At 42.8% G+C, this 26,174-nt stretch overlaps 2 protein-coding genes across 9 annotated transcripts; one reads left to right on the top strand and one right to left on the bottom strand.

The window, feature by feature from the left end:
- Window positions 1-533: 533 nt before the first annotated feature.
- Oxnad1 (oxidoreductase NAD binding domain containing 1) lies at window positions 534-22,122 on the bottom strand. 8 transcript variants are annotated; one of them, XM_021641737.2, is made up of 9 exons: window positions 21,984-22,122; window positions 20,347-20,479; window positions 19,033-19,170; window positions 18,697-18,760; window positions 12,660-12,766; window positions 11,162-11,303; window positions 3,817-4,059; window positions 2,469-2,577; window positions 534-1,526 (listed from the first exon to the last, which is right to left on the bottom strand). In XM_021641737.2, exons 3-9 carry the CDS (start codon window positions 19,146-19,148, stop codon window positions 1,372-1,374), a joined length of 936 nt encoding a protein of 311 aa, XP_021497412.1. In that variant the 5' UTR covers window positions 19,149-19,170; window positions 20,347-20,479; window positions 21,984-22,122; the 3' UTR covers window positions 534-1,371. The 8 variants fall into 8 exon arrangements, with proteins under 8 accessions (XP_021497412.1, XP_021497409.1, XP_021497414.1 ...); XM_021641734.2 differs by lacking the exon at window positions 21,984-22,122 and adding an exon at window positions 21,496-21,775; XM_021641739.2 differs by lacking the exon at window positions 21,984-22,122 and adding an exon at window positions 21,496-21,775 and having other exon boundaries at window positions 19,033-19,156.
- On the top strand, window positions 22,005-24,733 carry Dph3 (diphthamide biosynthesis 3). The gene is made up of 3 exons (XM_021641741.2): window positions 22,005-22,140; window positions 22,544-22,618; window positions 24,320-24,733. Exons 1-3 carry the CDS (start codon window positions 22,033-22,035, stop codon window positions 24,383-24,385), a joined length of 249 nt encoding a protein of 82 aa, XP_021497416.1. The 5' UTR covers window positions 22,005-22,032; the 3' UTR covers window positions 24,386-24,733.
- Window positions 24,734-26,174: the final 1,441 nt, after the last annotated feature.

Below are 26,174 nucleotides of genomic sequence, written 5' to 3'. Positions count from 1 at the left end.
CCCCTGTTAGAGCTTGTATACAATAAACCCTCATGTATTTGCAGCTGAGTCAGTTCCTGGTGGTCTTTGGGAGTCTCACCAACTGGGCATAGCACAACAAGAACTGGCTTAAAATTTTTTATCTAATCAAGACAGATACTTATGTCTTATCCTGATTGTCAAACTTTTCATAACTTAGGAAACTGAGTTGCAACAAGGTCAATGCTTCATTTGAACATTCATGGTAAAGACTTTTAGGTGAGTACTTTAATAACTGTTCATCTAAGGTGATTTTGGCATATTAGGTATCCACAGATAGAAAAATGGAGATGTGTACAATCTCGTTAATACAAAAAAAATTTCAGATTTTTAATGTAAGCAAAGGTTGGAAAACTATTTAACACGCTGATGTCAATGAAACTAGAATGATTTGTAATACTAATAGTTTCAAGAAGAAGTTTATCCATTCCTAATTGGTTTCCTAAAGATTTTTCATTTCCTGACAAGGCTCCAGGCCATCCATAGTAAAAGAAAACCAAAACATTACACATGAAGACTTTTCAAAATAAAATTAAGAATGTAATTAAAATTATAAATTCACCAAACATAAGTTTTATGACTTTCTGTCCAATAATTTAAAGAAGTATATAGTTCACACAAACCCCACATTTTCCTTTAATTAATGTAAGTAAACTACTTTTGCCCCCAAGGGCAAAAAAATCTGTATCAATCAGTTGATGGTGTAAAGGCCAACCAGAGAAACTCCATTTTGTGCCAGACTTCCATCTCAGTACCTAAGAGTACAATTTGCCCTAGACTCACTAAAATTCCAGAATGGTTGTTTCCCAGAAAACAACTGTGACTCAGTGACCCCCACCCAGAAATATACAGCCGTGACCATTTACTTGCTATAACCGTTTTTGTTTTTGCTTCTGTAACTTGCTTTCACAGATATGCAAAGATTGTTTTGAGTTCCTTTAACTATTTAAACTTGGCAGAACAGACCAGTTTTTGCTTGCTTACATAGATAATGAAGTCCTTCCTGTGGTTTTTTTTGCTTTTAAAAAGCCTTTCCCCATACCCTTCTCTATGGCAAACTCAAATCTGGCTCTGGAACTGTCTTCCAGCTAGTGGGTAACGAATACATCTTTTATATAACTGACCCTATCTTAGGGGTCAGAAACTCTTTATAACAATGGGCTATCACGACATAAATTAAACGGGCATTAGTGAAAGAAAAATCAATGTAGTCTAGAATAGCCCTGTGAAGTGTGTGGGAGCTTATGGTAGAAATCTGTTGTTGGTTTTTTCTTTTTTCTTTTTTCAGTCTTGTGCTGGACACTTAAGAGTGTCACTCTTCTGAGTGGCTCTCAGGCCTTCTGTGCCTGTTTCCTACCACCACTTCTCAAAGCAAATGTGTTCCTTGGGAACGTGGCTGTTTTCCAGTTGCTTAGAAAAAAAGTCCGTCATTGGAGGCGGGCCGCAGATATAGAACAGAGTCTCTGCGGAAACGTGATCTCTTATTTCTTCCTTCGAAATTCTTCCTTCTATCAAAAAACAGAAAAACAGCACATCAGGCCAGGCATGTTTGTATCATGACCAATAACAGCTGGGTGGAGTGTGCACCTGCAGCACTGTGAGTGGGTCCCCCCAGGCTCCCAGGCCTGTAACAGGCAAAGCAGAAGGCTTATCACCACTTGCTCTTTAGACAGGGACCATAAGCTTATTCACTTATCTAAATAAACAAGTAAGTAAGTAAATAAATAGAGTAAGAAAGAAAGAAAAAAGAAAATTTGAAAGACAGACAGAAAGTCCTTTCAGGATGGTAAGTTTAGCGGGTAAAGGAGCTTGCTATCAAGTCCAATGGCCTGAACTTAATCCCTGAGACTCACAGATGGAAAGAGAGAACCAACTCCAAACATTGTCCTCTGCTCTTCATATATACCTGTACACACACACACCTGAGAGAGAGAGACAGTGACAGAGACACACATACAGGTTATTATTTAAGAATAGCTTTAGCTAGGTGTGGTGGTGCAAACCTTTAACCTCAGTACTTGGAGGGTAGAGTCAGGTAGATCTTTATGAGTTCTAGGCCAGCCAAGGCTACACAGTAAGACCTTGTCTCAAAAAACTAAAACAAACAAACAAACAAACAAACAAACAAACAGATAACTTTAAAGATTCTTTCCAAATAGGGAAACTAATGGCATATGGAACCGATTCAACCAAAGATGTATACTTTTTTTTATTGTATTCTATGATGATCCCAAGCCTTGTAAAAATTGTAAAAAATACACTTCTAATATAAGCAGTAGGAATCTACCTATAATACAAAATCCAACAAAGAATTTCTATATGAACTGTCTCAGTTCCCCTGGGAATGACACTCCCAGCAGGTGACTCTAACAGTAAAATATCTCTGCTTAACCAACTGGCCCGTCTCTCCAGTAAAGCACAACTGGCCAAAATCACTTTAGAGGACTCACCTGTGATGTAAGGCTTAAGTTCTGCACTGATTTGTGTCGTCTGTTTTGTAACATGCAAACTGCAAGTAATCTTCCCAGGAAATTCATGCACTAAGTCGAGGATATCTTTCTGGAATGTCAAACATATTGGGTCAAACTACAATTTAAAAAAAAAAAAAAAAATCAAAGCACAGCTGGGTACGCCACACAGAGACAGGTGGACGGATCTCTATGAGTTCAAGACCAGTCAAGGCTGATGTCTCAAAACCACCATCTGATACCACTACACTTCCTCCTCCTATTTTTTGGGACAGAGTCTCAAGCTAGCCCTGCATTTGCTATGTAGCTGAGGTTAGCCACAAACGCCAGATCTTCCTGCTTTAGCTTGCCAAGTGCTGGGACTACAGGTGTGACACCATGCCTGGCTCTAGTAACCTTTCTGTTCCATTAGCTTCTAAATTCTATCCCACTGTGGTGATGAGATGGGCCCACAGACCCAAAGTTTGAATACTTGGCTCCAGTTGGTGGAATTGTTTGGGAAGGATTAGGAGGTATGGCCTTGTTACAGGTGTGTCACTGGGGTGGACTTTGAGTTTCAAAAGACTCCTCCTATTCCTAGTTAGCCCTTTCTGCCTCTTGCTTGTGTCTCAAGATGTGAGCTTTCCAGCTACTGCTTCAGCACCATGCCTGCCTGCTGCCATGACAGTCATAGACTTTAACCGTCTAAAGCCAGAATTCCCACATTAAAGGCTTCCTTTGTAGGTTTTCTTGGTCACAGTGTTATATCATAGCAATAGAAAAATATCCAAGACAGCCACCAAATCTCATCTTCCCTGCTGCTTAACTGAAAACATTTTTAACTGTCCTGGGTGAAATGTGTCTGTTAATTCTCATTTGAAGTGACAAGCCTTTTATGTGAACTTTTGCAGAAAAATCTGAACCTACAGAAAAAAACATTTCCTATTTATTTACATGTTTATTTATTTTTATTGTCATATATTGTTTGGTGATGGGCTTTTCATTGGAGTACATCTCATGCTTTGGCCATGCTCACCCACCCTTCTCCCTTTACTCCTCTTCAGCCCCCTAGGTAGTCCCACTTCCTTCTTGTTCTACACACCTGTATGGCTTTCACTCTTTAATTAGCACACGGAGCACTGGGTGTCGTTATGGAACTTTGATACGCACTGTCTTCTGGTTGCTCGCCCCACCACACACACAGGAGCTCGGGAGCTCCTGTCCCGAGCTCTCATCTGTATCCTTCAGACTCACTAGCCCCCTTTGCACCTATCATGTAGTATCACCTGTTGTCTGATTACACAATTATGTACACTTGTTTGGAGAACTCTGTAAACATCTCCTACCTTACCTGAAACAGGAGCTCACTGGTGTTCTTCGCACTGTAGAACAGTTTTATTGTTCCTGTCTCACGGCTCCTTCCTCTGTCTGCTTGGTCTCGGTGGAGATCTGCTGAGTGGCGCAGGATGGAAAGCAGGGGGTTAATCCCAACCCCTCCAGCAATCAACACGAGGTTTCGAGGGGCATCTGTGGGCTGAGGGTCAAAGAAGAACTCTCCGCCCACTCTGACAGCCACTTCAGAATCAAGTGTGCACTGAAGCAAGAAAGAGAAGATCCTTTGGTCCTGTGCAGAGCAAGTCTCAGACCAAATGTTCTATGAAGTGAGACCACATGCTGACCTGCCTGCTTATCAGTGTTTGGAAGATCTACACAGCTTGTTTTCAATTCTCTCAGGGTCCTGGGACTTGATTTTACTTGTCTAGCAGCTTGCTATTGTTACAACTTAGTCATTCAGAAAAGGGGACTTGCCTTAGATATTTGCCGTTAACGTCACAGAGGAGGAGCTGAGTTGACAAAAGTGGCAATAGACTCAGGGAGGGCAACCTCTGGGGTATGCATCTCTTCATTAGAGTCATGTTCCCGTGTTCTGACACCATAAAGATATGATGAGACTGCTGTCCTCAAGCTGGAAGGCCCCGGGGTCCCTCCTGACCTGGGCAGACTGAGTCAGATTAGCACTGTAGGCTTGCTTTTAAAAGCTCAGCACTGTGGTACCAGTTGTGTGTGTTCACACATCTCTCTCTAGCAGACAGAAAGGCAGGAGGAGGCTGTGCATGCAGGCTGTCTCACACCGGCCCGCCTGGGTAATGTTCCAGTACTTGGTGAGATCACTCACACAACTGCCTCTACAGAGGCCTACATTGCTCCTGATGGGGTGTTCTGGAAACCTGTGGCAACATTTCTTTTTCACTGTCACAGTGATTTGAGGAACTTAAGTGACATTTAGAGGATAGGGCTAGATGTCCCATGTAACAACTGCAGGCTTCCTGGATCTGGCTCCTAGTAAACTGACGGGTAAATCGGCAGGAATTTTGTGAGCTATTCTTCATTAGTTGTTTGGAATCAGCTACAGTGGGAATATTCAGAACACAGAACTTTTCACATACTACAAATTATGGGCTTTTTAAAATTCGGAGCACTGGAGCTGGATTACCTGCATGCCACTATTACAATGCACAGGACTGTCAGGATGACTTCTGAGTGACCCATAGGCTATTCATGTAGGCAAATGCCAGTTTGTAATGATCTGAGGCCACATTCTCAATCTGTTAGTCAAATGTTTTTGTTGCTATTAACAATATCTGAGGAAACAACTTAAAAGGAACAGGTACCCAGTTTTGGCAGAGGTCTTAGTGCACGGTCAGCTGGCTGGATTCACTGTTTCTGGGCTGTCGTGAGGTGGAGCAGGATGATGGAAGGGCACACAGAAGCCGATCAGCTCTGTATACCCCAGCCAGGAAACAGAAAGAGACTGCCTGCATGGGGGTTTCCTCCTGCCCTCCTTTATGTCCCCACTCAGCCCATGCTGCCCACCCACATTTAGGGAGCATATTCTACTCTTGGTTAACCCTCTTGGAAATGACCTCAGAGGTGAGCCTTTCCAATTAATGTTGTACTCTCTTCTCCATTAAGCCCACAATCAAGATTAACATCAGCAATGACTCATCTTACATAAAAGCTCAGATCTAAGTTCACCTGGATTTCCCAGGATGTAAGTAGTGTGTAGACTATACTGGCTGTGTCCACTGTTCTGAAAGACCACAACCCAGGTGGCGACATGAGAGTCCTTTTGTCACCCACACAGCAGGCCTACACCAGATACATTTATAGACCACATATTGTGCTGTTTTTAGTAAAAGTCCTCTGATTGCTTCACTCTATCTGATGGTTTTTACTTGCCAAAACGTGAGTATTCAGAAATAAACATTCTTTGATTATGCCTCTCTTTCCTTCCCTTACTTCTCCTTTGTAATTCAGTTAGAGAATTGTGAATTTTGGGCGTGTTTTTTTTTTTTTTTAAGTTTTATGTGTTTTTCCTATAATTATATATTTTGTTTCAGGATGGTTCTACAATGGATCTGACAAGTTTAACTTAAGCATAATCATTAACCCTCTGGGGCAAGTGTAGAAATAGGTCAGCAGATCGGATCCCACCGGCCACCATGACACACCATAGGGTTCTGTATGAAAAGCAGTCTCTGTCACCATGGTTCTCAGAGAAGAAACACTGTCGGGTATGTCTACGTCCTTCCCGCCTCCTTCTAAAACCAGAATCCAGGAATACATTTACATGGAAACCACAGTTTTGTGTCATTGCAAGCTCCTGGCATAAGTCAACAGAGTTTAGAAGTAGTAACAGATCACATGCTTTTGGTGGGTCAAAGCCTTGGCATTCAGTCTTTGGGCCTCGTGTACCAGGTGAGTATGAGACATTTCCGGACAGGGACTTAATTTGAGGTTCAACAACTTACGATGACCAAACTTACAGAAAATAAATAAATAAATAAAAAAAATCTAAGAAATCCCTTAAATTCATAAAACAGGTCCTCTTTTGGTAAAGAACTGTTAAATGAATGGAAAGCTGTTCCTTAGGGGAAAAACACCTAAACAGATCTATTTTAAATATGTTGGAGAGTGTTAGATGATGTAAGTGGGCTGTTGACAGGAAAAGCAGCATGGGAGCTGCTGGTTCAGAAGAACGTAACTCCAGGCATGGCTGCACTGGCTACTGCACTGCTTTAAAAAAGCTCCTTCCTTTCACACCCTGAAAGGAGAAGCTAAAGCATCCCAGGCTCTACCCCTTGCTGCAGCCCTGCTCACCACATAACAAGTTTCTCTTCAGTCCTATGAGAGGAAGAGAGACTCTGACAATGAGAAAGGATCATTTTCTTTGATGCCTCTTCCAGGTGTGTGCAGCAATAATGACAAAGAGAGCCATTTGCCCATTGTTTTTAGAAACGTGAGAATAAAAAGCTACCTTTGTCTTCTGTTTACTTTTTTTTTTTTTTTTTTTTTGTCTTCTGTTTACTAACAGAAACTGCTGGTGGAGTATGAACACGTCAGATCACTGCCCTAACATGCAAGCAGGTAAAAGGACCTGTCTTCCATACAGACCACTGTATTAAATTTGAATACAGATGTTCTACGTTTCCACAGCAACTGGAGCAGACCGGTGCAGCCGTCTGGAATTCCTTGCTCTGTCAAAGCCCATGGAAGACGACTTTAAGCACTTTTATCCCATGTCAACTGAGCAGCCTGCTGCCATTAGATACATTTCCACTGTGTTGGCTGTTCTTGCTGACATGAGAAACAGGGACTCCCTTTGTAAACTTTGTAAATCCTCAAAGCAGCAAAGTGACCTGGAAGCCCTGCCTGAGGAGCTCCAGGAGCCCCAGATCTCCCTGTCATAAAGGTGTCTCCAGCCTCTGTAACTGTCACAAAGGTCATCTTCAGCTCCTCCATAGGCCTCTTCCCACATTATGCTAATTTTAGGTGAAAAGTCTGAACAAAAGCCCACCAATCCCTGAGCTCCCCCAAGTTTAGAACTTGAAATCCCACCAATCTTCGCCCTGGAAAGCTCTACATCCTCCGCCCCCAATCCTAAATAAAGGCAGTGTCTGTTGGGTTTCCTGCTGTATTCTCCCCAGAGCCGAGGCAGGGCCAACCCTGTATTCATCCTTCTACACCCTGGAAACTCTCAATAAATCTCTTTTATATTTGTTGCCTGGTGTGACTCATCACAAGAAGCCAAGAAGCAATGTACAGAAGGGAAGAAGTGAAGAAATAGAGCAGGACTCTAATAGGCTCTTGAGTGCCTCAGCTCAGCTGGGGATACCCTCCCCTAGGAGCTGCAATGTCTCTGGCTGAGGAGGCTTCCTCTCAGAGCTGTGTGGTTCCAGGGCTCCCATGCCTCAGGATGCCTTCCACCTCAGAGCTGTGTGGTTCCTGGGCTCCTGAGTCCCAAGACAACCTTCCATCTGAGCAGGTAGGACAACACACAGCCCTAACAGCTCAGGAGGGATGGAGCCTCCTGAAAATGGCTCCAGGACAACTCTGAATTCATAATGGCTGGTGGCAACTCCCACTGGGCAGAGCAGAGTAGGCAGTGGGGCACTGTATGTATCCCACTGTGTATGGCTACAGTCTGCATTTCCCTGCTGGTTAACGACAGTCAACATCTTATTTCCTGTCTGCCCAGCTGTAGGCTATCCGTAATTCTGTTAATGGTCTTTTGCAGAAAAGCTTTTCTCTTAATGAACTCTTAATCTATTTTATTTTCCTTTTATAGTTCTCCCTCTTAGTGCCACGTATATCTCTTTCTCTACTTCCAAGTTCCAAATGTTTCCAGTGTTTTCAACTAGAACTTTTAGTTTCATGCTTCACATCTCTATCTACAAGCCATTTTAACTCTGAAGTAAACTATGAGATTTAGGTCCAATGTTTACATGTGCCTTATGTAAATGTACAGTTGTTTCTACGCTATTTGCTGAAAAAGCTATTCTTTCTCCACCCATTTCTTTGGCACCTTTGTTCAATTTGAAATGGTCATACACGGCAGTCTCTTTCTGAACTCTTTATGTGTCTCCTGTTATCAATACTGTACCGTTCTGATTATTATCATTTTGCTTTACACCTAAACTTTTAAGGGAATTTTCTTTTTGTTGTCCTTGCTGGCTTAAGACAGGGCTCACTGAGTAGACTGGGCTAGCTCTGAACTACAAACCTCCAGCTGAGATTATAGGCGTGTGCCACCCAGACCTTCCTATTCTGTGCTTTTTCAAAACTGTTCTAGTTATTGAGTTCTTCTCTCCCTACATATACTGGAAGGCTGGGTATTGGCACGAGACACCCCAAGACCATGTTCTCAGCACAAACGAGATTGATTTGTTCCAGAGGGACAAAGGGCAGGGAATATGAGACAAGACAGAAGATAGAGGACTACGGAGAAAGAAAAGGGAACAAGGGAGAAGGGGGAGGATTATTTGTGCTAAAAAAAAATGGCAGTTTATAAAGGTGAAAAGGGGAAACCCTTCGTTAGGCTGAGGTGTTTAATTTTAATTGGGCATGTTAATTAGGTGAGCCAAAGGGGGCTTTTGATTGCTGACTTCAATAGTTTGATAGCTGAACCTTGGTAGTTAGCCTTAGAAAGAAAAAGGAAATGGCCAAATAAGGGACTAGCCCTTGGTGGCTAGCTTTAGGAAAGTAATCTAACCAAGAAAGAGGGAACGAGGGAAGGGCAAATCCTGCCTGAGCTCTGTCTGCCATGCCCAGGCTAATTAGAGCCCTTCATCACCCTAAAGTCACTTGTCTGTATCCGTAAAAAGTTATGATTTTGTTGTATGTTACAACAAATCCATCAATCAATTTAAGGGGAACCGCTTTCCTTGTGCTGAGTCTCCCAATCCAGGAAAACTGTATACCTTGATTCCTTTCATGAGACTGTGATGGACAATTTTTGTTTGTTTTTCTTGAAGATCCACATGAAAGTTAGTCTTATAGTAGGTGATGGACCAAGAAAGTGACTGAATTTCCAAGTTTTCACTGCACAAAAGGTCTCTTCAGCCACAGGGCATGTTACTCTCTACAAATATGGCACGTCTGTGATTCTTTGTTTAGCTCGTCTCCTAACCAAGCCAACCTGTAGCCTCTAAATTCAACCTTTTCCTAGCTGTTTTGTAGAACAATGCTACATGCATACCCTATCAAGCATTTTTGCTTGCACTCTGGCTCTGCTACTATTAGCTTCACTCCTCTCCTTTCATGTGGTTCCTATTCAAACAAGAATTCTCTGCCACCTTTAAAAACACAGTGAAGAGACTAAAATTAATTTTTGTTTTCTGTTCTTTTTTTTTTGTTGACTGTCAACGATTCTCAGGAAAAGAATGAAACAATGCTTGGTTTCTGGGTACACTTTAGTAAAGGAGATAAGAAAACCTGTAGGTAAATACAAAAGACACAGTATGGTAAGGAAGAAGAGGGCAACAAAAGAAGGGTAAAAACTGAAGTTCATTTTTTTTCCCTGGCTTTCCAGCAGGTAATGGTGGCTGTCGTATGCAGGAATGGAGCTGAGCCTGTGATACAGCACCAGTTACAAGCAATAATTAGATCTGGGTCCTCTCAGAACTTCATGTGAAGAGCCCTCCCCCCCCCATGACAGACTGGAACGCCATAGATTCAGCTTTACTGACCTCTGAACACTATCAGTATATGCAGATGGTTTCCCTCCAAATACTAGACACAAGTTCCTTCCTTTAGGATAGTCACAGTAAGATTATTTACATAACAAAGATAATTTTCAAACACTCATATAGAATGCTTGGTAAAACAAAAATATTTCCAATCCTTTTAAAACCTAACTCATCAACAAGGTTCTGTTTCTCCACCTTTTTGGGGAGCTCAGGGTAAGTTTGCACCCCACATAGTCAACACCAAGTGTGTATGGGTCAGACTGATCCAAGACTGTCTCAGAGACCCTGATAGGACAAAGAACTGAGGTCTGTGTCCTTGTCCAGGAATGGACTTGGCAAGGCAAGTCTGAGGCTGGAGTCAGTGCCTCAAAGAAGTCAAGGTGGTAGTTTTGGGGAGTCTGACTCTTCCTCCTTGGCTATGGTTATCAATCTGTAGGCAGCTATGTCTGAGGCATCCTGTGTTCTTTTTGCCAGCATTGTCTGAGCTCTCTGCTGACCTTGGACATTTTCCTCTTGCAATTAGTATATACAATGCTGTACTTCCAAGTAAACTTGCTTGCCGTAGTTTATTTCTCATCCCTGATCCTCCCATTTGACACCCTGCCATTCAGGACCCTCATTTCTGGCAGGTTCAGGTTACAAGTGAACCAAATGAGTGGACTACAGATTTAATCAGAGGCAGAGCTACTCAGATCTCCAAATATAAAAGGTAGTTGAGGGTCTGGAGAGATGGCTCAGCAGTTCAGAGCACTTGTCATTCTCACAGAGGACTCAGGTTTGGTTCTCAGCGCCCACATGGTGACTCACAACCATGGGTGACTCCAGTTGTAGGGAATCTGATACCTCTTCCAACCGTTTTTTAAAAAAAGATTTATTTATTTATTATATATACAATGTTCTGTCTGCAGGTACACCTACACATCAGAAGCGACACTAGATCTCATTATAGATGGTTATGAGCCACCATGTGGTTGCTGGGAATTGAACTCAGGACCTTGGGAAGAGCAGTCATAACTCTTAACCTCTGAGCCATCTCTCCAGCCCCTTCTTTTCCAACCTTTGAGGAAAATAGACATACACATGGTGTACAAACCAACATGCAGGTAAAACACCCATACACATACAAATAAACACATCTAAAGTTACTTTTTTAAGGTAATTGCTTACCTTATTGTGAACCCAGAGAGCAGGAGGGTGGTTTGTGTATTTCACTGCCAATTCTATTATTCTCTCTCGCTCTAACAGTTGGGGACTGGAGCAAATTGAAAACCCACCAACCACTGAGACTCCTGGGATAAAGAAATCAACCCTAAAAGGACAAACAAACCATCATTGTTGCAATAACTTAAACAACTGTCAGCAGCAGGCAACAAATAAAACTGAACCATTTTAGTTAGACTAAGAAATAGATACACTGCTAAACTAATAAAAGAGAAACAATCATAACCAATCTTAAAAAAAGAAAAGGAAATTTTCAGGAATTTTATGAAAAATTGGTATGCTAAAATTTAATTTAAATGAACTACACATATTACTAAAAAATCACCCATCAGAAATGTCACAAGAAGAAACAGAAACACCTGGGGCTGGAGAAATAGTTCGGCAGTTAAGAGCACTGGCTGTTCTTCCAGCTGGACCTGGGTTCAATTCCTAGCACCCACATGGCAACTCAAAACTATCTGTAATTCCAGTTCCAGGGGATCTGACACCCTCACAGACATACATGCAGATAGAATACCAATGTACAGTTAATAAAAAATAACTAAATTATTAAAAAAAAAAAGAAATAGAAACACCTGATTAGATCTACATAAACTCAAAGAACTGAATTAATAAACCTCACAATAAGAATTCTGGTTCAGGCAGCATCATTGGTGAGCTGTATCACACACCTGAAGTAGAATTAATACCAACCCTTCAAAAACTACCCCAAACAGAAGAAACAAATACTTTGGAACTTACTCCAATGAAGCTGATTTTGCCCTGATAATCAAAGACCCTGAATGAAAACTATAGATCAAAATCCATTTAAATGAAGACAGAAAAATCCTAAGAATATAAAGCTGGCTTAAGAGCTGACCTCATTAGTTTTTTTGTTTGTTTGTTTGTTTTTGTTTTTTTAAATCAACTTGAGCATGAGGTTCAATGAGAAACTTTTCTCAAAAATATAAGGTACCAAGTGTGGTGGTGCATGCAGATCTGAGTTTGAGGCCAAGGCCCTTCTCAGCCACTCTGTGTACTGCAGTAAAACAGAGACTGATTTTTAGAAACACGTGAGTGCCCAGCACCACAACCAGAGCAGATCAGGTGACTGCAATGTGTTCTATTACTGAGTCTGTCTGCAGACATAACTGTTCAGCTGTGGTTCCACAGACCAGCACTTTGCTTTGTTTGAGGCTGGCCTATGAAAATCGGTTTCAGACAGGACAGAGGGGACCATGGGTTCCAACCAAGAAAGGAATCACGTTGTCCATGCCATAACAGAAATTACACGGAATTCCTCTTCCTGGGTGGGGAATACCCAGTCACAGAAGTCCTTTACAGAAGAAAATGTAACACCTGACGGCACCTTCACACACACACACACACACACACACACACACACACACACACACACACGTACGTAAACGCATACATACACTTGGACATGGGAAACACCACTCACCACTGGCCAGCCTTAAAGGAAAAGTCTTTATCAGCAACAAGCAAGCGGAGGCTCTTCACTGATGGAGACTGGTAGGTGATTTCACACACCTTAGCAGCTGCCATGACCTGAAGCAGAGAGGTCTATGATCCATAAACGTGGTTTTGAAAAATTGTCCAAGGCAAAGCACACACTGCTTTGCTCTGCCCTCCACTGGGTGAGAAACTGAGACTTACTGCAATGCTACTTTATTCTGAATACAAAAATCATCCCTTACAGGGGCTATGTAACCAGTTCCACCTGGGCACTAGGCTCCCTGAAGAGTTCTGTGGGTGGGATGCCCTCAGCCACCCTGCCTGGCATCTGAAGTCTCCTTCAGTAGTGGGCCAGGTAAGGTCCCAGTTGCTTCTGAATAAGAAGTCCATGTCAAGCCTAACAGCAGTGGTCACAGAAAGCATCCAGCACCTTTTTAAGAGCAAAGAAACAGAAAACTGGGTTTGTACGCACAAGCTTCCTTCTTGCCTTTTGTTTTTTGAGTCCCGGTCTCACTATGTAGCCCTGGCTGGCCTGGTACTAAGGAGAATAGGCTGGCCTTGAACTCACTCAACCCCGCCTCCTGAGTGCTGATTAAGGTGTGTTGAGATCATGTGTGTTAAGATCATGGTTGACTCATGTACTTACTTTATAATTTATTAAATTTTCCCAAAATATTAAATAGTACATGACCTTAAAACAAGAACAAAGCCCTTTCCTACTGGGAGTTTGGGGAAGCACTACTCTCGATGATGCATTTGCTTTCTGAAAACTTTCAAACCCAGTGACTTGGGAACTATTCAGTGAAGGGCAATCCATGCTTCAGTACCAATCAAATGTAAACACTTTCTTTATTGTCCCCACTTTCTTCATTCCATCTATGTTCTGAACGTCTCTTTCTCCATTATTCTGAAAGTAGAAGACAGACATGACTCCTCTCAACTTCCTTCTGTTCCTGGGCAGGAGCTGAGCAAACCCTCAATGGAGGGTGCCCAACCAGGGCCCCAGGAGATACCCTGGAACTTCCCATCCTGATGCTAGTTTAGTCTGGCCTTTTCTTCAATAGGACTCCCCAGGTCTAACCAACTCTCAAAGGGAGATCACCTTACAAGATCCACTAGAAAAGTCTCACTACCTCAAAATAGCTCCTGAAATTTTCATCCTTTATCCTCTGCTGTAAAATCCCTTGCCTCTCTTCCTCTGCTGCCACACTAACTCTAGAGTCTATGTGAGCATAAAAACGTGCTATATAAGCATAAAATTATGCTGCTAAGACGAGGAGACACGTTTCCTACGGGAATCAGCTCCCTGGAAGTCCCTGGATGTTCCCCCTGGCCATCTACACCAAAAAGATGTACTCCGAAAATCCTGCTTTCTCAGATGAAGGATTGAATTAATGAGCCTTTTGATTTTTCTCTGATTCCTGGTACAGCACAACTAACTATTCAAGGAAATATATTTTTGGTAGATTATTAAAAGCTTTAATAAAAATAAAATGGAAGAAAAATAATTTTAAAAGAAGTAATGAATCAGATTTAGTATTAAAAAGCATTACAAGAATAGTAAAGAAATAATGGGCTCCTTCTTAGGAAAAAATAGAATAACAAGTACAGCAGGCTGGAGCATGCCTCCCTTTAGCGTCTTGTTTCTAAGGAAGATTATAAATCTTTGGCAAGATATATGGGAGGATGGTTAACCAAGGTATATTTAGACTTTAATGTAGAAAAAGACTTTGGCAGGTATTTGATTTGGCTCGGAGGACTATTACAACTCCTGACTTTCCCCTTCACTAGTCAGTGATAATGAAACCACAATTTGAGGTTTTTGTTTCTTGTTTGCATTGATCAGAAAGTTTCTAGGCAGAGATTTCTTGTGGGCACTGCTTTACCCTTGGCTACACTTTCGAGTTAAAACATAAACTTTGTATCCTTGGTAAAAGTTTGAATGTTCTGGAAAGCATGCCAACTTTAAGGTGCTTCCTCATGAAATCACTATAAAAATATTAGCCTGACTTCAGTAAAATTACAGCAGAGTCAAAGCGATCTCGGTGTTGTCTCTGTCTGTCAACTCGCCTGAAACTGTGCCTTCCTGATATCCAAACCTCTGATTCTCCCGAGGACGCAGGGAACCCGACTGGGCTGGTCTGTGGCACTCTGCACTGTTGCTAACCCCTTCTTCCTCCTGTCTTGGAGAACAAGTGAGTGATTTTCCATGGCAGCCCCTATGCCTGAACCTTAAAAAAACAAGGTCTTTCTACATAGCCCAGGTTGGTCTTGAACTTGCTATCTTCTGCCTTAGTGCTAAGATTACAGGTTTGTGCCACCAGGCAAATGTCCTTTCTACCTACTCTTTTCCCCCAAAACATGGTTTCTCTGTGTAACTGAGCCCTGGCTGTCCTGGCCTCATTTTGTAGACCAGGCTGGCCTTAAACTCACAGAGATCCGCCTACCTCTGCCTTCCAAGTGCTGGGATTAAAGGAGTATGAGCCACACCTGGCTTCTCCCTATATTTCTTGATCCTAATCCCTATCTGTGACATATTTTGCTCATCAACCACAAAGCAGCCGTCTGTTCGTATTTCTCTAGTACTTCCTGTTTCATCAGACACAGTATATGGTGCCACTGGCTTTACCTTGAGTAGCTCACAAACAAAACCAGAACCTAGCCGCTAACAGAATGGACTCAACAGTGAGACAGCCAAGACTTTACTCCTGGCACCACCACTTACTTCTGTGTAGCTCAAGGCAAATGTCCCAGCTACCTTCAACTATGAACTGAGATCAGTAACATCTTTGCCTCATAGGATTGTTGGGGTCACTAAAGTAGATAATATAAACAAGAGCACTTCCAATGTTGCTGGCCCATAGTAAGGGTTTACTATTTTGTTACCACGTATGTTACTGTATTATTTTACATCATATATTCCATTTTATCTATTTATTATTATATGTGCCACACCCGTGCTGCTGCACTGTACATCCCAGGGAAACGTAGACCCGGGTGACAAGGACCTGTGCAGCGTGGTGGACTTGCACCATATGTCCACGTTAGCCTAGCAATTATTTTATGGATACAAACTACAAAGTAGTGAGAAATCTTGCCTTCCATCCCTCCATTTCGACAATGAGCTCCCTCAGCCTACAGTTTTCCTGTCCTTGTTGCTCTTAACTACAGGAACCTGGCTTCTGCTCTCCTCAAACTACTTCTTCCCAGGCTGGTAGAAGTCCTAAAACTCACACTCAGTGTCCAGCATCAGCAAACCTCCCCAGTGTATACTTCACCATCCCAGCCTCTGAATTTGCTGAGCTTCACCCCCAGGAATTCTCCTTGGCTGGGAGAGCTGACACGGTCCTCTTTAGGGCGTCTCCTAAGCTCTGACCTGGTGCTTTCTTCCTTCTCCCACTTCCTCAATGCAAGCATTCCTTGTCTGAGGCCCTCACCCTCTGTCCACTCCTTTTCTGCTCCTTAAGGCTTACAGTTACACTCCCTGTGAGTAAGGATAGCCAGTCCCTAAGGTACTTTTCTTCTAGATACATACAAGGAACTGGGTTCAATGTTTTAAATATATTAATTTATTTCAGTGATATTGATAATATTTCAAGCCAATGTTATCATTCTTCCACTTGATGGCAAAAAAAAAAATTAAGTTTCCATATTTGCTTAAGAAAACTGTCTTAGCACTGCTGAGCCAGGTTCAAATCAAGGTCATGCTAGCACTTAATCCTCTGACAGCACTGTCCCCAGTAGTAAAGTCTCTTGCATGCAGTACAGATCCTACCACAAACTTGGTCAATTCCAAGTATCTGGGCAGGGGAGTAGGAACTGGGATGCACAGGAGAAACCTACTCCAGCCTCATAGCCCCGCAACACCAGTTTCTTCCACTACTGAAGAGTCAATCCTTGACTCTACTGGGCTCAACAAGGTCAAGGCCATTTTCAGGTGATATAAAAATACAAACTTTCTTTGGCTCTTTCTAGTATTTTGTCTCTAACACATCCAAGTTCCTTGGACTCAGCTCATATACATATATGAATTTTTTTTTTCCTTCTCTGGCCTTCAACTGTCCTAAGAATTTTTTTCTCTTCGCTTTCATCACTACTTTAGCTTCCTTTTGGGTCTTTCAAAGCAGCCACCTGGGAAACACTGCTAATGCTTCAATTTACTTTATCCTCTAGTTCAAAGACCTCCTAAGCCTTCTATCACTCAGCTAGGAGACAAAAAGAAGCAGATATCCTCAGGAACCCTTCCAGCGTGAGGTCCTCCTGGACCCCAGCATTAGCGTTTCCACTCAACATGGCCAACCCTCGTTCTGTAGTCTCCAAGAGGAGCTGTTCTATCAAGTAAAGAGCAGAAGGTGAGGTCATAAAGAACTGGTCCAGTTCTGCTACAACTCAGCATGAGGATCTGTGTAGTCCAAGCTCAAGCCTCTGCTCTGCGGCTGGGAAGACCCTCTGGAAGGGACTTAGGTGATCCTGATACCACATAATGTTTGGGTGCTGGCCCCAGAAGTCATCTAGTTTCTTCAGTTCCTTCCATCTCCTCTCACTTCTCGTTATGTTTGGGAGAATAAAAATTATAAATAAAGGGGAAAAGGGAGTTAGAATTTTCCCCTGAAGATAGCAATACTATCAGAACCAGGTACTCTGCTCTCAATTGTAATAGCAGCAGCCTTTCTTGTCCTAAACTGGGATCATAATAGCCTCCCAATAGTCCCACTACTTCTGCCTGATAAGATCCTGAATTGGCGACTCTAATTCAAACACTGGTTACTGTTACCCACAGGGCAAATCTCAGCACTTTGGTGAGTCATGTTTGACTGGACACAGCAAGCCCAATTTGCTTACACCCTTCCATGGCTGTCTCCCACCTCAGAGATGCTGTTTAATGATGAAATGACTTACTATATGGATCTTTGGACAAAGTTTATCTATCCTCCTCCACATACCACAAAAAGAGTACACGTAAGCATATGATATAAACCATTGTTTCTTTACAACTGACAGGACTTTACTTTCATAAAAAAAGCATTAACAAGCTTCACATTTACACTATCAGCACTTTTTGTGTGTTGAAAAAGTGTGTTTTCAGATTCAGTGGGAAAAGTCTACTTTCCTATATGCCTATAAATTTAACTCTGCTGAATTAGCTTTACATACTTCTCAAACAGAAAAAAACTTAAAATAGAATCAACAATCACCTTTAGTACCAAAGCAATTCTCTACAGTAGAATTAAGTTTTAAAAGTAGGACCTAAATAATATATATGTTAAAGTATCTCCTTGTATTAAAACATAAAATGAAACTATGCTGACAATACAATTTCTAATCACGTTTGTAGAAGTGCATACAAACAGGTTTTTTCCTTGGCTTATACAGAGACTTAAAATACTAAGCTAAATACACCTGAAACAACTCAAAAAGTAAAAGCGAATATGCACTGTGTGTTTTAAGGGGAAACAAGGCTACTCACTGAGATAAATGGTGAGGCTCCTCTATTGCCCAGTCCTCAGCACCTTTCAGGTGGCAGGTTAGCTTTCTATAGCCTGAGTGTGACTGACAGTCTGCAGGGGCAGGGCAATGGGCTTGTCCACCTTCCTGTCTCAGATGTTAGTGCTGCTTTGATGAGCTAGCAGGTGCTTCTAAAGTGGGACGAACAAGGACTTTGAGACATGATGGCAAAAACAAAAAGAAAAAAGGTAAGCCATTCATAACATGTAGGCTCTACAAGTTTGCTTTCCTACAGCATGCTTCAGTGTACCTGTGAGGAGGGGGCCTGGTCTCAGCTGTGTTCCCTCACTGAAACAGGCTGCTCACGGCAAACTTGGTGGAAAACCTTAGTACTGCTTAGCCACTGCTTTCTAATTCATTACCATATACCCTGTTCAGGAAGTTCCAGAACAGGAAAATAAAATTTCCCTGACTGTCCCTCATGGGGACCAGTCTCACCTAATGCCTCTCTTATAAGCCAGTCACGAGTATGCAAGCTGCTCAACCAGGAAAACCCACCATGCCCCAAAGATACCAACCTCCCGTCGGAGGACACTTGCAGTTCTCTCCAAATGATCAGTTTTCCTTTTGGATTTCATCATGCTTTTTAAAAGAAGGTAAAATTAGGTAATTAAGCATTATCCTTATAATAATAAAACTAGCTTCCCCTGTACCCCAACCAAAAAAAAAAAAAAAAAAAATTCAAAGCTATGGAATTACAATTAATTGTGGATTCTACAAAAAACTGCAACTAAGCTGCACACTCAATGGGGTTTCCAGTCTGACGGCATGCTCACTGAAGCCAGCATGCTGACTCTCTTCAGCCTGAAGGCCCTGAGAAGCAACCCACATGACACCAAAGGCTGACAACCCACCTGGTTAGGGTAAAGTGACGTAAAGTGCTGGCTGTCAATCTCCACAAAGCAGTCTGAGCGCAGATGGCTCCCACAGGACCACGAGACAGCCAAGGAATCAGGACAACATGGGCCATGGTGCTTCCTGGGCAAAGGTAACTGAAATTTAAAACCATTTTCAGAGAAGGTAGAAAAACGCCAGACTATGTTAGGGGCAGATGAAAAAGAGCTTGTGGGCTGGAGATGATGATTTGGTGGTTAAGAGCACTGGCTGCTTTTTAGAGGACCAGGGCTCAATTCTTAGTACCCACATGGCGGCTCACAACTATCTGCAACTCCAGTTCTGGGGGATCTGATACCCTCTTCTGATCGTTGCAGGTACCAATACATGGTGCACAGACACAGACACAGGCAAAAACTCCCATACACATAAATGCAAAGCACCCACCCACAAGGACAGCTTGAAGATTTTCCAAAGTAAACAGCACTGTTAACAGCCACTTTTCAAGACGGACCGATTTCTAACATTATAGGTTATTTTGTTTATCTTGCCACCCTATGTAGCTGGTATCAAAGAATATATGCTCGGTGGAGTCTAGCTGCTTTCATGTGATTTGGTACCTGCAGCCTATGACTGGATATTGCTGCATGTAAGTGAAATGCGCTGTCATCGCTTGTTATTTATGAATGCTGTCCCTGCAGGTGCTGGACACTTCCTATGTTACACTTCAATAAAAATGAGATAAAACAGAAAGAGTCTCAACACTTTAGTTTTGTTTTCTGTTTGGTCTTATGAGATAAGCTTACTAAGCGGCCAGGCCTTGAATTCACTGTGTACCCTATGCTGGCCCCACACTTGGGCTCCTCCTGCCTTGTCCTGGGATTATAAGCATGTGCCAGCACGCCCAGCATCACTTGATATCTTTAAATTGCAAGATGATCAGGTGGGAGGATCTGTGAACATGTCTTTCCAAAACATTTTAGAAGGCACTATATAAACTGACTATGGTAAGTTAAGTGTTAGGAGAATATTTTCCTTCAGTGGAAACCACTAAGGGATCAATATGAAGCAGGCGCTCGTCTAACCTTTGGCAGTGCAGGTTTGAAGAAAGCTTCCAAAGCCACAGCTCCCTAGTCTTCATTCAGATAGACAGAGTTCTTATCACAGTACAGTTTGACAATGCTGAAATCAACATGCTACGGCTATACATCCCCAGTAAGTGAAAGAGGTAGAAGGTCTCTGCTACCTCACGCAAGACTGATAAGGTAGCTTTTCCCCTTTAAGTGTGCCAACCAAAAACAAAGTGTTAGGCACTGAAAGCACGCAGAACTTACTTTAGAAACCCATGGAATTCTGGGAGTGCTCAGCTGGCTGATACAGTATTTTGGTTCCAGCACTACACTAAGACCTCTGGATTCACACCAGCTGGAACACAGTTTTCCATATACTGAAATTCCCACAAAGATCCTACAATAGCAGAGACAATAAATTGATAAGTACAAAGACAGGAAACAGAAAAATCCCCATCAAGCCTTACAAGCCTTAGCTTTCTAATACAAACCTAGCTAGCTTCTGTAACTTCAGGTTTTAAGATTCACCAAAAAGTTGGTTTTGATGAGTCTGAAATGTTTTCTAAAAGATCAGGACTTGTTGGTATAGCTAAGCTAGTACAGCATGTATCTAGCATGTAAAAGATAGAAGGTTCAACCGCCATTACTAGTAAAAAGAAATGTTTTATAAATTTATTTTATTATTTAAATCTTTTTATGCTATTATTTTATATGTATGAATGTTTGCCTTCATGTATGTGTGTGCCTGTTACCTATGGAGGTCAGAGGAGTTGAATTCCCTGGGACTGGCGTTACAGACAGTTGTGAGTCTCCATGTGGGTGCTGGAAATCAAATCTAGGTCCCCAAGCAGGCCAACAAGTGCTTTTGACCACTGTGCCAATTCTCCTGCTCCATTTTTTTCATTATTACTGTTTTATGTGCATGGGTATGTTCCCTTCATGCACATCTGTGCACCATGTGCATGCCTAGTGCCCTCAGAGGCCAGAAAAAGGTGGCCTGAACTGAAGCTATGGACATAACTAACTTCAACATAGGTGCTAGGAATTTAACTTGGGTCCTCAAGCAGCCCGTGCTCTTAACTGATGACCCATCTCTTCAGCCCACTCCTTTTACCAAGAACTAAAGTTCACATACATAATTTGTTCCCGGGCTTTGGAGACTGCCAGGCCCTTCATTATGGCCCAGGTATATAATCTTGGGCAAGCTGCCCAGTCTCTTAATCTGGGTTAAAGATGAATAAAATGCAGTTTTGAACCCCAGATCAACAGACTTACACTTGGGCATAGGTGGCCCGCGAAAAGCAACAACAACTAAAATATGGCTAGAACTCGTGCCCGTCTTGCAGATCTTGGTCCTCTACAACACAATCAGGGTATCTGGAAGTGGCTGGGGCGAGACAGGCGGCCATGTACCTGAGAGCAGGAACTGTAACAGGCCAGGCATCAGTCCGAGCTCAAGGCCGCCTGAAACGCAACCCCCGGGGCGCTGTGTGCCGAGGAGGGCCGGAGAGGACGCTGGGTGGCTCCCTGAGCCTCAGTGACGAGGCGACCCTCTCTCCTGAGGGCCGCAGCCTGCAACCAACTCCTCCCAGGTTCCCCGGAGTCAGCGACGAGAAGGCATGGCAAATTCATTTGCCGCCCGGCCCCAACCTCCCCGGGCCCCAGAGTGACGTAGCGGGCGTGTGAAGAAGCCCCTCACACTATTGGTCGTTGCCACCGAGTGGGCGGAGACCTGCGCAACCCCGCTGCGCAGGAAGCGCGATCTTGCCCCTGAGGAGACGATCTCCTTGGCGACCGCCACCGGGTCACCCATTTGGCCGCGGCGGCCGAGGTTGCGTCATCACCAGTGCGCCCGGAAGTGGCTGTCCCTGCTCCAGGGCGCCCGCGAAACCCCGGCCTACCCGGCACGGGCGGAGTTTGGCAAGCTGATGCGGTGCCGATCGGGTGGTCATGGCTGTATTTCACGACGAGGTGGAGATCGAGGACTTTCAATACGACGAGGACTCGGAGACATATTTCTACCCCTGCCCCTGTGGGGATAACTTCGCCATCACCAAGGTAATTTTAGGGCCGGCCGGCGACTTCTGGAGCCTGCGCGTTTCGCTTCCGGTGTCCCTGGGAAGGCTTAGTCACCCACGTGTTCTTCTGAACCCCCGCCCCTGAAGTTGTAACCTAAGCTGTCATGGGAACGCAGACTGGTTAAGGGCGCACTTCTCCGTAGCCCCACCCTTAAAAGCTGTTTCTGGGAACTTCTTTGGAGAAGGGAACTCGATTTTGTACCCCAGAATTTTGGAGGCGACCGAACCAGCCTATCTCCTCAGTTGTTTTCCTAGGTGACACTTGGGGAAAGTTGTTTGTGCTGTTATCCAACCCAGGGCTTGCCCATAGCCGTGGGAGACCTTTGGGGGAAGATGACGAAAGGGAGGCTGTGCTGACCACCTGTTGTTTGATTTCGTTGTAGGAAGATCTGGAGAATGGAGAAGATGTGGCAACGTGTCCTAGCTGCTCTCTCATTATAAAAGTGATTTATGACAAAGTAAGGGAGGCATTGAAGGGGGCGGGTGCCGGGAGGTAATGACAGAGGCCTAAAGTAGCCTGTCTAATATAAAAGTGAAGAAGGGTGTTGTTTTGTGTGTGTGTGCGTGTTTTGTTTGATTTTTGAGACGGGGTCTTTATGTAGCCCTGCCTGTACTGCAAATCAGGCTGTCCTTGAATTCGCTGAGATCCTTCTGCTTTTGCATTTAAGAGCTGGGATTAAGGGTGTGTGTGCTACCACACCCAGAAGAGTGTTTTTTAACTCTGTGCTAGATGAAGGGCTGTTTTTAAAAAGCTTTAAAAACGTCAGTAAGTAGCTGTATGAGACTCTTGTTTAAGTTTAAACATTGTGTTCGCTTTGGAAAGGGCAATAAAGAAATTGCTTTGTAAGGAAAATTGATGACTTAATCAGGAATGTAAAATTATCATGGAGATTATTTTAACTGATGTTCTTTCTTTTGTATTTAATATTTAGTTAAGTTTGTTCAGAACTCCAGGACATTTAAAAAAAAGATTGCATTTTATTGCTTCCCTGGTTTATGTATAGAATCTACATTATCTTGTTTGAGATAATCCTCCTAGTTGCAATTGTACAGTTTCATGTTAAATTCATGTTCCTTTGTTTCCAATAAGGATGACCCTAGAAAAGGGGTAAATGCTTTTACTTCCCACCCAAAGTTCAGTTAGTGCTTTGGAGTCAAAAGTAAAGAATTTTACATTTTAAGGATGAATTCTAAAATGAGTATAGGGTAAATTGGAGCAAAGCACAGAGCTTCATGGGAGAAGCAGGCTTTAATTTGTACAATAATGTAGAAAGGTAATGATCCATTCTTGGACTAAAATGGCCTATGGAACAAAGAAATAACAAGGACAGACTAGAGAGGCTGACTCCGGAACCACACTGTAGGAGATGTGCAGTAACTGGGATGGTTATTCCTTTTGTTGCCTGTTTTGAAGAGGGTATATATTGGAATGACCAGACATTGAGCTGATTAATGCAAAACCTTAAAAGATGTGACATGTTTATTTCTGGGAACTGTTTGCTCCCCACCAAGATGTTTATAAGACACTGCTAATTAAACAATGAATTCAGGGTGCTTTTAGATTCTAGTTCTAGTGCTGATGCCAGCTCTTTGTACAAAAATGAAGTGCTTTTTAGGGCTCAAGAGATGGCATAGTGGTTAAGAGCTTCCAGAAAGGACTGGAGTTCCATTTATACCACCCACAATGGTGGCTCACAGCCATCTGCCATGCCAGCCGTACAGAATCTGATGCCCTCTTCGTGCCTCCATGGGCACCACACACACATGGAGTATGTACATACATATAAGTAAAAATAAAAAGAACTCTTTAAAACGCTTCCTTGTCTCCAGTTGCGTTGACTGGGATAGCTGCTAGTATCTTTCGGGTACATCAAGGGTGCTGCTAACATCTTAGGGCATACAGTCCATTTCTGGACAATAGTTAATTTTTGGTACATAAAGTCTTAAACTTTTTAAATATGTTGGAATTTTTATAATAGTAGAAGTGGATTTTCCCCTAAATTTCACATCTTAATTTTTCATTGCTAGCATTAAAAAAAAGAGAGAGAAATGACAGTAGTGAAAAACTAATAGCTGAATTCTGTGACCAAATGAAAGTGATGTTAATGCATTTGTGGACAAAAACTTGGTGGCCAATAGCGTTTCTTCTTCTGTTTTAGGATCAGTTTATGTGCGGAGAAACAGTCCCAGCACCTTCAACCAACAAAGAGCTAGTTAAATGTTGAAGAAGCCCTCAGGGACCCAAATCCTGAAGAGCCCAGGTGGATGGATGAGTGCAGTGACCTACCTCTTCCATGGCTTGCTCTTCTATGGGTATGGATATTCACCAGCCACTGAATTCACCTGGAAAAAGTGAGCCTGTGACATACCAGGCCTGGATTTCATGCTTGCATGGCATTGGAAGGATTCCTAATTGTCATCTGAATTTAAGGAAGAGCTTTATAAACTGGTGCCTTTTCTTTTCCTTGGTTGCATCATTTGAATATCTTAAAACTAACTCATTTTTTGAAAACAACATCATCCACCTCAATCCTGAGGGTCCTTATTTTGTTTTAAAGATTTATTATTTCTAATTATGTGTGTGTGTACATTTGTGTGTGGGTCTGTGCATGTAAGTACAGTTGCCCAAGAAGGCCAGAGACACTGGATTCTGTGGAACAGGAGTCACAGGGAGCTGGGAGCCACCGGATATGGGTGCTGGGGCTCACAGTTGGGTCCTCTGAAGCATTAGGAATTCCTAATCTCTGGACCATCTCTCCAGCCTGTGATGGGAGCTTTTTAAAAGATTACATTTTGCTGGGCAGTGATGGTGCATGCTTTTAATCCCAGCACATGGGAGGAAGAAGCTGCTTGGTTTACAGAGTGAGTTCCAGGACAGCCAGGGCTACACAGAGAAACCTGTCTCAAAAAAAATGTAAATAAATAAATAAATGCACAGACAAATGAATAAATTAAGAGATTGTATTTTGACATAGTTTCTGAGGTGGTTCAGATGAGGTCTTTCCTGGAAATGTAAGGGAATCTCTGCTTTTCCGATGCTGCGCTCCTGGCTTCTTCACCAGCCAGCCACCCTGGCCTTGCTGTGATTGCACTGTTCGTGTTCTCAGTCATTTCTGTTATTCTTCAAGCACAGAGTTCAGTCATGGTATTGCATTGTGAGGCCACAGTTTTTTGCAGTTAGTGAACAAGGAAGGAAAGTATAAAGTGAAATGGTAAGAGAAACAGCTCCTGCTGTGCATCCCATATGTCCCAACAGGATAAAAAGAAACAGCCAAAGGAAGAAAAACTGGCAGCAGTGAGAAGAGTGTGGTCTGCCAGCTTGGCAAATGAAAGTACATGAATAATTTTTCCAGCTGGGAGCAAGTATTTCTGTATCAGCCTTTATTTCTTGAAATGAGTGATGGGATTGCATTTCAGAAGGGTGTGCTGAATCTTCAGTACGGTAGTAGTTGTAACATATCACGGCCTTGTATCAGCACTATACCTAATGAGTGGAACCTTAGAAGATGAGCTTGAAGTATGAGCTGGCTCTTGACAGACATGCCCATAAAGGCACGCCTAGGAAGGCTGCACATAAGGGGTACCCAAATCAGACATGCACCCCTGCTGAGCAGTCCTTCTGAAAAAGAAATATGTGAAGCTGGACTATTAGTCTTCCCTTGCTGCAGTCTGAGACTATGGAGAAGTTAGACTCACTTATTCTGAAATTTGAAGAGTTCCTTTGTAAGCACAGCTTGGCTGTGAATGTTAACGTTTTGAAAGTGCACTGGTATCCAGCAGATTGGAGTATGGCTCCTGAAATTAAAAAGTAGCCAGAAGGGGCTGGAGAAAGTGGTTAAGAGTACTTGCTGCTTTTCTAGAGAGGACCTGTGTTCAGTTCTCACCACACACATAGCCTTTCCAAACTGTCCTAACTCCAGTTCTTGGGGCTCTAATGCCCTCTTCTGACTTCCATAAATACCAGCCATGCAGCTGATTCATAGACATGTAGACAAAACACCCATACAACTAAAT

This window comes from Meriones unguiculatus, chromosome 9 (assembly GCF_030254825.1).
Source record: "Meriones unguiculatus strain TT.TT164.6M chromosome 9, Bangor_MerUng_6.1, whole genome shotgun sequence".
Classification (NCBI taxonomy): domain Eukaryota; kingdom Metazoa; phylum Chordata; class Mammalia; order Rodentia; family Muridae; genus Meriones; species Meriones unguiculatus.
This window is presented reverse-complemented; position numbering and strand designations above follow the sequence as displayed.

Coding starts and splice junctions, on each gene's coding strand:
- Oxnad1 (XM_021641733.2), bottom strand. CDS start 21,526: ATGCCTGGCCTGTTACAGTTCCTGCTCTCAG. Junction 11,304..12,659: donor TCCTTTAAGGCTGGCCAGTG/GTGAGTGGTGTT, acceptor TTGTCCTTTTAG/GGTTGATTTCTTTATCCCAG. Junction 1,527..2,468: donor ACTTAAGCCTTACATCACAG/GTGAGTCCTCTA, acceptor GTTTTTTGATAG/AAGGAAGAATTTCGAAGGAA.
- Dph3 (XM_021641741.2), top strand. CDS start 22,033: ATGGCTGTATTTCACGACGAGGTGGAGATCGAGGACTTTCAATACGAC. Junction 22,141..22,543: donor ATAACTTCGCCATCACCAAG/GTAATTTTAGGG, acceptor ATTTCGTTGTAG/GAAGATCTGGAGAATGGAGA. Junction 22,619..24,319: donor TAAAAGTGATTTATGACAAA/GTAAGGGAGGCA, acceptor CTTCTGTTTTAG/GATCAGTTTATGTGCGGAGA.